General features: G+C 44.8%; 2 protein-coding genes across 4 annotated transcripts in view; one reads left to right on the top strand and one right to left on the bottom strand.

The window, feature by feature from the left end:
• Nucleotides 1–778: 778 nt before the first annotated feature.
• On the bottom strand, nt 779–7,042 carry LOC127006238 (S-adenosylmethionine sensor upstream of mTORC1-like). 2 transcript variants are annotated; one of them, XM_050875863.1, is made up of 6 exons: nt 6,929–7,042; nt 4,781–4,927; nt 3,546–3,670; nt 3,293–3,432; nt 2,634–2,748; nt 779–2,201 (listed from the first exon to the last, which is right to left on the bottom strand). In XM_050875863.1, exons 2-6 carry the CDS (start codon nt 4,902–4,904, stop codon nt 1,068–1,070), a joined length of 1,638 nt encoding a protein of 545 aa, XP_050731820.1. In that variant the 5' UTR covers nt 4,905–4,927; nt 6,929–7,042; the 3' UTR covers nt 779–1,067. The 2 variants fall into 2 exon arrangements, with proteins under 2 accessions (XP_050731820.1, XP_050731819.1); XM_050875862.1 differs by having other exon boundaries at nt 6,817–7,036.
• A 1,050-nt stretch (nt 7,043–8,092) lies between these two features.
• Nucleotides 8,093–11,392, top strand: part of LOC127006237 (protein mahjong-like) — a 28,858-nt gene continuing 25,558 nt past the window's right edge. For both annotated transcript variants that reach the window (XM_050875861.1, XM_050875860.1), the window contains exon 1: nt 8,093–8,240. The gene's annotated coding sequence lies outside the window, so the exon portion shown is untranslated. The remainder of the gene's footprint in view (nt 8,241–11,392) is intronic.

Here is an 11,392-nt window from a genome sequence, read left to right as displayed (position 1 = left end):
TAGTAGTTTTATGACCCTGGTGGTAGTTTGATCTTTCCTCTGTGCTGTGAACCTGAAGGAATACTCATTAGAACCCCCTCTTTGACCTTTAGAAATTACCGACCCATGAGCCGTATTCTTAACCCGTCCGCTGCGACTGACACGGATTTGGCCTTCACTGGTAGCCTGGTAACATACACTCCCAGGTCTTTCTCTGCCTCTGTGGTGGATAGTGGAGTGTTTCCCATGTGGTACTGGTGTGCTGGATTTGGCCTTCACTGGTAGCCTGGTAACATACACTCCCAGGTCTTTCTCTGCCTCTGTGGTGGATAGTGGAGTGTTTCCCATGTGGTACTGGTGTGCTGGATTTGGCCTTCACTGGTAGCCTGGTAACATACACTCCCAGGTCTTTCTCAACCTCTGTGGTGGATAGTGGAGTGTTTCCCATGTGGTACTGGCATGCTGGATATCCCCTCCCAAGGTGCAAGACTACACTTTTCCTCATTGAATTGTAGCAGCCACTTTTTTGTTCCATTCCTGTAGCTTGGTGATGTCTTCTGGTAGGAAATCCGCAGTCATGGGTTTAAACATTTCAGCGTCCAACAACACCAGCCCAGTGTGTCGGGGGGTGAGTTCCTACCCACCACAGGCTCAAGGGATAGTGGGCAAAAAATAGCTCCATGCACAAGCCCAGCTATGGCATATGCTCCCGCTGTAGATAGATATAGTCCTCCTCCTCCTCCTCCTCCTCCCACCAACACAGAACCTCACACAGTTTGGCAAGACTGAACTCCACATGTCAAGTTTTAAATTTATTTCAAAAGCAATCAGGACACCTCTCCTCCCGAAATTGACCTCTCTTTCGGCCACCTCTTGATTCTTTTTTAGGAGCAGTGAGTAGCGGGCTTTTTTTATTATTGTTTCCTTTTTTTGTGCCCTTGAGCTGTCTCCTTTGTTGTAAAAAAATGAAAATAATGAAAAATGTGAATAGCGTTCCTTTCCCTTTTTCCTCTACATTTTCCTCATCTCTTCTCCTCCATGTCTTTGTTTCCTTCTATCTCCTCTTCTGGTCGAGTTTCTCTTTCCTGTCATCTATTAACCTCCCTTTCTATGTGATCTTCCTCTTCCATTACTTTCTCTCCCTTCCCATTCACCTCAACCCCTCTCCTTTCAACCTCTTTCTCTCCACTTTCTTCCTTCACCTCCTCCTCTTCTCTCTTCCTATTCCCATTTATCTCTCCTCTTCTACCACTCACTTCCTCCCTTCCGTGTCTTTCCTCATCCTTCCCCTCATGTTCCTTTCTCCTTCCTTTCTCTTCTCTCTCCCCCTCATCCATCTCTCCCTTCCCTCCACCCTCACTCTCCTTCTTCTGTTTCTTACGCCCATCGGTCTGATCGCAACCTCTCCTCACTCGCTTTCTCCCTGACCCCTCAAGGCCCTCAAAGTCCTGTGGTATGTACAGTTCCTGGTGCACTTTGGAGTAGTCGATCCCCCTTAGCTTGGCACGGACCGAGGGCGCTGCACTTAAGGCCGAACTGAGAAACCGAGGGACGTCACTTTGCCAGGCAGCCCGACACAGCCCCTTGCGGAACAGGAACCCGTGAAAATGCGTCTGCTTGTCGTATTTGATCCTCCCGAAGCCCAGGCCAGCTAGGGACACACGCCAGAGCTGGTAGAGATGTGCGTTGGCTCCCTGGTGGCGACTGTCCGGGGTTATGATAGCCAGCAAGCCCCCCGGTGCTAGGAGCCGCCATGCCCTTGCGCAGCACTCGAGGCGCTGCGTTGGTGCTGGTAGGTATTCCAGAACTAGACTCAGCACTATTACATGGAAGGACGAGGCTGGGAGGGTGGTGATGGTGATGGTGGTAGTGGTTGTGGGTGTAATTCCTAATCCTGCTTGTCTTCCTTCCTCTTCATCTCTCTTTCCTTCTTCTTCTTCTCCTCTCTCTTCCTTTCCTTGGCCTCCTTGTCTTTGTTCTTCATACTCTTTCACATCTTTTTCTCCTTTTTCTCTTCCTCCTCCTCCTCCTCCTCTGTCTTCTGGTTTTATTACTGTGTGTGTCTTCCTTTCTTCTTCTTCCTTCCTTTTTGTGGTTTCTCCTCCCTTTTCCTCTTCCTCCACCTTAGTGCCTCCTCCTTTTCCTCCTCCTTCCTCTCTTCCTCCCCCTTCATCTTCTTTCTCCATGATCTCCAAATTAAGAAAGTCACCCTTGAACACTGACTGAAACAGGAAAAAGAAAACGTTCGTGAGTTGACTGATTGACTGAGGAACTGACTGCCTAACTGACTAACTGACTGATGTGGCTACTGACTGACTGAGGAATTGACTGCCTAACTCACTGACTGATTTACCTTCTGACTGACTTGACTGATGTGGCTACTTATTGCCTGAGGAATTGACTGCCTAACTGACTGACTGATTTACCTTCTGACTGATCTGGCTACTTATTGACTGAGGAATTGACTGCCTAACTCACTGACTCCTGTAGCTACTGACTGGCCCTGTATATTAAAAGTAGGTCAATACACAGTTATCACAAATAGGTAAGAGAGCCATGAAATAATTACAGAATGAAAAACTGAGTAGGAGGAAATTCACCCATTCAGAGGAAAACAAATAAGAAAAAAAGAGTCGGCAGGTAGACAGACTAACCTCGTGGGCGGGACAGAGGTCAATAGCCGTGACCTCAAACTCAGGAAACACACGGAATGGGTTGTAACAGCTGCCCACGTCCAGAACACGTACTGTACCATCTGGCGGGGGTGGCCTGAGAGAGAGAGGGTCAGTATTATGGGAATTATGAGCTTTAACCCGGTAGCAGCGATGGGCCAAATTTGTGCCATGATTTTAACCCCCCAAAATAGATGATACATAAACTGATCACAAATGCTTTGATATATATTATGAAATGGTTTGTGTGAGGAGTGATTTTTTTCTCATTTTTCTCGCTTAGAGGGACCATTAAGAATCATGATCCTCGCTGCTACTGGGTTAAGTAAGGAATTGTATGGATTTTAATGGTCTAGGTTGGTCAATGTTAGTGTTTTGTTGGATTTATATATCAGAGCCACTTGCTTTCCTTTTGTCCAGAAGATTCAACTCCTCACTGACTTCTTGTTTAATGTTTATATCTAATAATTTGAGGGGAATGAACTGCTTACTGGCATCTGCTTAAAAACTTTTTTCTTCTATGGAAACTGACTGGAAGTTATTGTTAAAGCCCTTCACAGATTTCCTCTTCTCTGTCATACCTTTTTCTTTTATCCTTCGCACCCTTCACACACACACACACACACACACACCACACTCACTGAGGGCTATGGGGTTGGTCAGGGGTAAGTTCCAGATGGCTCAACTTCCTCATCTCTTTGTCTGTGGCCGCCAGCAGTCCTCCGCCCCAGTAGTAGTCCCTCACCGCAGCTCTCACCCAGCCCACCCGTGACATGCTGGCCTGGGGGAGGGACCACGAGGGGATCGGTGAGTAAGGTAAACATGAGGAGGAGGAGGAATTGATACAAGATGGAGAAATAATTATAATGAGCCGAGAGAGAGAGAGAGACTAACCTGGTCATCGGAGGGCCAGTGCTGTGTGGCGAGGGTGTGCATGGCTTGCGCATACCTGTTCAGCTGTTCCTCCCTCTCCAGGTGCTCCCTCCACACCTTCGCACCTGCTCCCGCCCCTTCTCCAGCTGGGAGGGTGGAAGGGAGAGAGGGAAGGAGATGAATAAGGAGGGAAATAGATAGAAAGAAGGGAGGCAAAGAGAGAGAGAAAAGATGGTAGGTAAATAGGTCATGAGAGAGAGAGAGTTATCAATACCCTTGCAATAATAAGTCACCATACAATATTACATCACCTAATTAAGCTTGGATACATAAAATTACATGGTGTTAGGTTATTAACTGAATCAGGTTAAGGTACCATGCGGGGCTGAGTGGGCTAGAGCAGGGTAGTGTGTGGGGCTGAGTGGGCTAGGCTAGGATAGTGTGTGGGGCTGAGTGGGCTAGGCTAGGGTAGTGTATGGGGTTGAATGGGCTAGGGTAGGGCAGTGTATGGAGTCTGAGTGGGCTAAGGTAGGGTAGTGTATGGGGTTGAGTGAGCTAAGCTAGGGTAGTGAGTGGGCTAGGCTAGGGTAGTGTATGGGGTTGAATGGGCTAGGGTAGGGCAGTGTATGGAGTCTGAGTGGGCTAAGGTAGGGTAGTGTATGGGGTTGAGTGGGCTAAGCTAGGGTAGTGTGTGGGGATGAGTGGGCTAGGGTTGGATAGTGTGTGGGGCTGAGTGGGCTAGGCTAGGGTAGTATGTGGGGTCTGAATGGGCTAGGGTAGGGCAGTGTGTGGGGATGAGTGGGGTAGGCTAGGGTAGTATGTGGGGTCTGAGTGGGCTAGGGTAGGGCAGTGTATGGGGATGAGTGGGCTAGGGTAGGGCAGTGTATGGGGCTGAGTGGGCTAGGCTAGGGTAGTGTATGGGGATGAGTGGACTAGGCTAGGGTAGTGTATGGGGATGAGTGGACTAGGCTAGGGTAGTATGTGGGGATGAGTGGGCTAGGCAAGGGTAGTATGGGGCTGTGTGGGCTAGGCTAGGGTAGTGTGTAGGGCTGAGTGGGGTAGGGTAGGGTAATATGGGGCTGAGTGGGCTAGGGTTGGATAGTGTGTGGGGCTGAGTGGGCTAGGGTAGGATAGTGTATGGGGCTGAGTGGGCTAGGGCAGGGTAGTGAGTGGGCTAGGCTTGGGTAGTATGTGGGGCTGAGTGGGTTGTATTTTTTTCCCTGGTTAGGTTATCCATTTCTCATCCATTTCCTCACCTTCCTTGTACTGAGCCCTAAGGAGGCGGTGGGTTCCCTTCACCACCTCAGCCAGCCTCTTCCCTTCACCTTCTTCTCCTTCTACTGCTGTTTCCCCTTCTCCTCCTTCCTCTGGTTCCTCCATCTTCACCTTCCTTATTCTGGCTTCTGAAATAGTGAGTGGATGAGGCACCAATGTCAAGTGTGTGTGTGTGTGTGTGTGTTATTTTCTGTTATTTAAGGTTCCTATTATCAGACATTTCGCTGACCAAGAAACACATATTTGACTAGACTTTCGTAGGAGTTGTGGGCATTTCCAGGGGTAGTTTTATGACCCTGGTGGTAGTGTGACCCTTCTTTTGTACCGTGAACCTAAAGAAACGATCATTGGAACCCGACTGACCCCATCTTTGACCTTTAGAAATAGTTGATACTAACTTTAATTCTTCTCTCCTTCCTCTCTCACAGCCTCTTGATTCCTACACTTTAAAACCTTTTGCCCTATTGCTGCTAAAAGAACCCAGATTGATGGCCATTGAAATAAAATCCACTTAACTTTAGTAATAATGAAATAATACCTCGTTACATAGCCTACACGTGTTCTACCAGCAGGCTACGACTTGTTACATAGATTACACGTGTTCTACCAGCAGGCAAAGACATGTTACATAGATTACACGTGTTCTACCAGCAGGCAAAGACATGTTACATAGATTACACGTGTTCTACCAGCAGGCTACGACTTGTTATATAGATTACACGTGTTCTACCAGCAGGCTACGACTTGTTATATAGACTACACGTGTTCTACCAGCAGGCTACGACTTGTTATATAGATTACACGTGTTCTACCAGCAGGCTACGACTTGTTATATAGATTACACGTGTTCTACCAGCAGGCAAAGACATGTTACATAGATTACACGTGTTCTACCAGCAGGCTACAACTTGTTATATAGACTACACGTGTTCTACCAGCAGGCTACGACTTGTTATATAGATTACACGTGTTCTACCAGCAGGCTACGACTTGTTATATAGATTACACGTGTTCTACCAGCAGGCAAAGACATGTTACATAGACTACACGTGTTCTACCAGCAGGCTACGACTTGTTATATAGATTACACGTGTTCTACCAGCAGGCAAAGACATGTTACATAGACTACACGTGTTCTTCCTGCAGGCTGAGACTTGTTACAGGAAATGCGGCTTGTGTCAGCAGGCAAAGACTTGTTACCTGAAGAAAACGTAATGTCAAGCCGTATTGAGGTGACGTTTTGAGCCTTGCATGGGGAGGAAATGCAAACGATATATGTTTTCACGTAAAATAACTAATAGTATGCCCTCAGATATATTAATCATGCCCTCAGAGATAACAGTATGCCCTCAGATATATTAATTATGCCCTCAGATATATTAATTATGCCCTCAGAGATAACAGTATGCCCTCAGAGATGACAGTATGCCCTCAGATATATTAATTATGCCCTCAGAAATAATAGTATGCCCTCAGATATATTAATTATGCCCTCAGAGATGACAGTATGCCCTCAGATATATTAAATATGCCCTCAGATATATTAATTATGCCCTCAGAGATGACAGTATGCCCTCAGAAATAATAGTATGCCCTCAGATATATTAATTATGCCCTCAGAAATAATAGTATGCCCTCAGATATATTAATTATGCCCTCAGAGATAACAGTATGCCCTCAGATATATTAATTATGCCCTCAGAAATAATAGTATGCCCTCAGATATATTAATTATGCCCTCAGAAATAATAGTATGCCCTCAGATATATTAATTATGCCCTCAGAAATAATAGTATGCCCTCAGATATATTAATTATGCCCTCAGAGATGACAGTATGCCCTCAGATATATTAATTATGCCCTCAGAGATAACAGTATGCCCTCAGATATATTAATTATGCCCTCAGAGATGATAACATGCCCTCACAGATAATACCATGTCCTCACAGATAATACCATGTCCTCACAGATAATAACATGTCCTCAGAGAATGAAAATAAACATTGCATCATTTTACCTCATACCCTCGTGGACTGCCAATACCTCAAGGAAAAAACTCTACCTTTCTTTTATCATGAGGACTTATAGGATGATTTTAACTGAGGAGGAGGAGGAGGAGTGTAGCGTACCGTGTGTTATGGGGTCACCAGTGGATCAGAGGGGGATAAATAGGCAGAGTTTTAAGGACAGACAGATGGCAAGGTCACCAGAGCCCCAACACGTGCTCCCGGTGTACCGAGAAATACCTCCCCGCGGAAATAAGTCGCTATGCAGTCCACTACTCGTGCTAACTAGGGAATACACAGCAGGGAAATATATCAATTTGCCTCATTTTCTTCTAGTTTGTCCACTTGTGATCATTTGTGGTGGTTGGTATTGCCCAAACCAGCAAGATCTGAGTAGGCGTCAATGTTTGGTAATTCTCTCTAAAATCTACCCTATTCATTTGTTATAAAGCCTTCTCTTGATTAAAAGTGATTATCTGATGTTTTTGCCGTGTATTGGAGCCGAAATAGGATAGGTAAAAAATAGCGGGGAGTTAAATATAGGAACAGTAACCAAGCTGAACCTCTCTGCGAGCTATTTTGCGACTGCGAGCTAATTCCTACAACACCGGCGTCGTCTGCAGCGGCCTAACGTTGCCAGATTGTCGTACTCAGAGCACCGTATTTACCAGATTCCCACACTGAAATATTACCCAAAACACACCAGGAATTAACCATTTTAACAATAGCTATAAATAAATCTCATTATTGGGGTGCAGGAGACAGTTTATGGGTCGGGAATCAGTAAATAAGAGGCTGAACATGACGATCTGGCAACTTTGAGACTCCACACCTGTAAACAAACACTGAAAAATATGTACCTGACCTCTAATTACGTAACAACACCTGCTTTACAGACTCCCCGTGACACAAAACTCTTAATTACACCAGAATTATTTTTTTGGAGTCATGTGCATACTGTTTCTATCTTATTTTAGAGCCATGGGCATCGTGGGGTATAGATCAAATTCCACATCAGCTTCATATCTATGACTCTAAACAGTCTCAAATAAATAAGTATACATTGTTTAATATTTCAATGTACTTTACTCATCATTTAAAAGGGGATTTATTGAGATTCATGAATCGCGTACAATACCTATGATTACACATCTGCACCTAATACATGGCTTCAAACGGACTATAGAAAACCAAATATATGGGAATGGATGATTTTGATGGAGTTTACTGATGGTTTGGAGGTATTTTCAAGGGTCTGTGGGGTGGGACATATATTCCAGGTGTTCTGAAGGAGGAAAACAGTGATGGCCGCGTGCCTGTACATGTGAGGCGGCGAGACAACCCTGCACCGCTGCCTCGACCCTCCACGCGGCGCCCACACGACCACCAGCCAGGGCTTACAAGTTTACAGGTTCACAAGTGCAGAGTCCTGAAGGTGAGGCCGCGGGAGGGCAGGAAGAGGCACACTGGGGGGACTTTCCTTTCCTCACAAGTTCGCCTCTCTTATGACAGTCTGGTTCTCTCTTTCTTCACCTTTTCTCTGTTTTTCTTGTGTTTCTCTTGTTTCTCTTTCGTGTTTCTTCTGCCTTTCCTCACAAGTTCGCCTCGCATGGCAGTCTGGCTCTGTATCTTGCCTTACTTATGTTTGTTTTCTCTTTCTCTCTTTTTCTCTGCTTTTCTCTTGTTTCTCTCTGTTTCTCTTCTCTTACTCTCCTTTCTTTTTCTCTGCTTTTCTCTTGTTTCTCTCTGTTTCTCTTCTCTTACTCTCCTTTCTCTCTTTTTCTCTGCTTTTCTCTTGTTTCTCTCTGTTTCTCTTCTCTTACTCTCCTTTCTTTTTCTCTGCTTTTCTCTTGTTTCTCTCTGTTTCTCTTCTCTTCCTCTCCTTTCTGTCTCTCTTGTTTCTTCTCCTTTATCGGTGTTATTCCACATCATCACCCGTGGCACAGCACATATTACCTTGGTGCCATATGAAGTATTGTGTCCATGCAACACTGCCGTATTGCTCTACCGTCGCAAACCACTCGTTCTCGAGATGTTATTTTGTTTCCTTAAATATTTGTCAGTTGCGACCGCCATGGTAGTGTTGTGAGAGGGAAGGAAGGGATGGGCCAGGGACTGTAGGGGTGACAGAGAGAGATGTGTCTTTGGGTTAGACTTGCTTAACTTTTTCTGCATGCTGAGATGAAATGTGAAAATGGGGGGTCGGTTACGTAGTTTACGTTAGGTCACTTTAGATTTAGTTAGTTTAATTTGTTAATTGGTGGTGTCACAAATAATAAGTTTATTAAGGGTAGGTGTATCCTTAGTTGTATAATCACACTCTGTACTGCCTGGGGTTGGGATGGCATGCTCCTCCCTTCTCCTTTGTTGTTCTAGAAAATCAGTTCCTGCATATTCCCTCCCTAATTTGAATCCAACAAATTTATTCACGGGTGGGGGTTAAAAAAAAAAAAGTTTTGTGACTGAAACAGCTTGCCAGTTATTGTTGTTGCCACTGGCGGCTGAGTAGGCTACAATAATCTCGGCATTCCATGAAATATCAGTTAGATGCATATCTACTTTTAGCCCAGTTCACTGAGATATCTTGTCAGGACGTTACCCAGAATGCTGTTGGCCCAAGCAACAACTGTAATATCCATACAGGAAGGAAGGATGTTGCCTCGTTGATGGCTGTTGGCTATAGTAGCCCATGACGAGGATGCGTATACTGCGTCCTTGCGTACCCCGTACCATATCCGAGGATGCACATACTGCGTCCTGGCTCGCTTTAGCCAACATACAAGTTATTTTATCTCTATTTATGCTTACATCTCAAAATTATCAATTAATTTATGTTTTTCTATGTGCACCATTTAATTCTGCATGTTTTCATATATAATACATGATGAATATGTTGAGTTTATTGCTGAAAACTTGTTATATTCAATAGCGACATTTGAAATTTGGTGCGCGCGGCAATCCCAGATATGGTGCGGGGCGCTGTTTTGGCCCAGCCATAGTGAGTTTCTTTATGTGCACCATTTAATTCTGCATGTTTTCATATGTAATATATGATGTTTATGTTAAGTTTGTGGATGAAAACTCGTTATATTCAATAGCGACCTTTGAAATTTGGCGCACGCGGTGACCCCGGATACGGCGTGGGGCTCTGTTTTGGCCCAGCCGTAGTGAAGGGGTTAAGTGTTAGGTAGGGATTATTTAGCAGACCTTAGCAACCTGTTACAGAGAAGTAGGTGATTCGTTTCTTTGTAAAACTTTTATTATATTTATTTACTACCTAGCACTGGTGCTCAGTAGTAAGCAAGTTATCTTGCTAGTAAATTATTATTATTATTATTATTGTTGTTCATATCCACGAGAGGCAAGCGAGGTAAAAAAAATTGCCATAGACCCAAAGAAAGTCCCCTCGATGAACAGACATTGAAATGAAAGTGACAGTAATATAAGGAGAATAAAAAAAGAGGAGGAGATGATTGTTTTTACACATGAGATATTTGCCGTTGCCGGGAAACAGCTACGACTGAAGTGTTAGAGCAAATGTTTGTCACAGGTTGTCCAGCCGCCCTAACCCCAGATTGGCCGTGTCGACCTTGGGATTGATTTATAAACCCACAGAATCCGACTGTACCCTAGCGATGAATGGCAATAGTGGCATGGTCAAGTGGCATAGGTAGAAATGGCGCTGGCAACTATGGCACAAGAGGAAGAATAGGGTAAAAATATAGAAATTAAGTATCAAATTAAAAAATCATGTAGGGATATTGTTTAGACATGAGAAGACTGTTTTCTAGTAACTTTGTGTTCCTAACAACTTGAATATTATGTTGTGACCACATTGACGGAGCACTTGACTGAGTTTTTTCCTTCCTTCAGTACATTCATGGTGTTCCTCCTGGGTTGTTCTCCGAATGAGTCCCTAGCAATCACTTCACTCTTAACAGCCTCCTTCTGAATGGATTGATAAGTTTCCAGCCAGTGGGTGGTTGTATCCAAGACGATAAAATTTGTTACCTCAGCCGTCACACAGGTTGTTGGTTCTGGGACTCATTCATGGCGATGATGTATGTTGTGAAGGAAATCTTGGAGTTTGCCGAAGGTTTAGTGCTGGAATGCCTGGCTGTGGGTTGTGTCTCCCTCTCTGAATGTATGAACCAGAAACACAGGTTGAGTCAAAGTGGAGATGCCTCTGCAGGACATACATAGCCTTGAGTAGTTGCATTCCTGCCACAGAGTTAAGGTTATTACTCTTTGTAGCGATTGGTCTGGCCAGGGTCCGGTATTTTATCCAGGTACTCTGAGTCAGGTGGTGAAGCAAGCTTGTGTGTGTCTCTGGTCCAAAACAGTGTCGACAGCTTGAGTGGCCACCCTCTTGAAGTCAACAGTTATGGTTCTTTGGACTGAGTAAAGCTCAGTGTGGTGGCAGTGATCCATGACTGCTTGCAGCTGCTTTTCATATGTATCTTGTGCTTTAGTCTGCAGACCAGCAAAAACTGTAGAACCTGCAGTACTAGAAATTGGGATGCGTATCACGTAAAGCTGTACAAATCCTGGTGGAACCATTGCATAGCTGCCATCCATCACCTATGT

Source organism: Eriocheir sinensis, chromosome 32, assembly GCF_024679095.1.
Source record: "Eriocheir sinensis breed Jianghai 21 chromosome 32, ASM2467909v1, whole genome shotgun sequence".
Classification (NCBI taxonomy): Eukaryota; Metazoa; Arthropoda; class Malacostraca; order Decapoda; family Varunidae; genus Eriocheir; species Eriocheir sinensis.
Note: the sequence above shows the minus strand (reverse complement) of the source record. Positions and strands in the feature narration are given on the sequence as shown.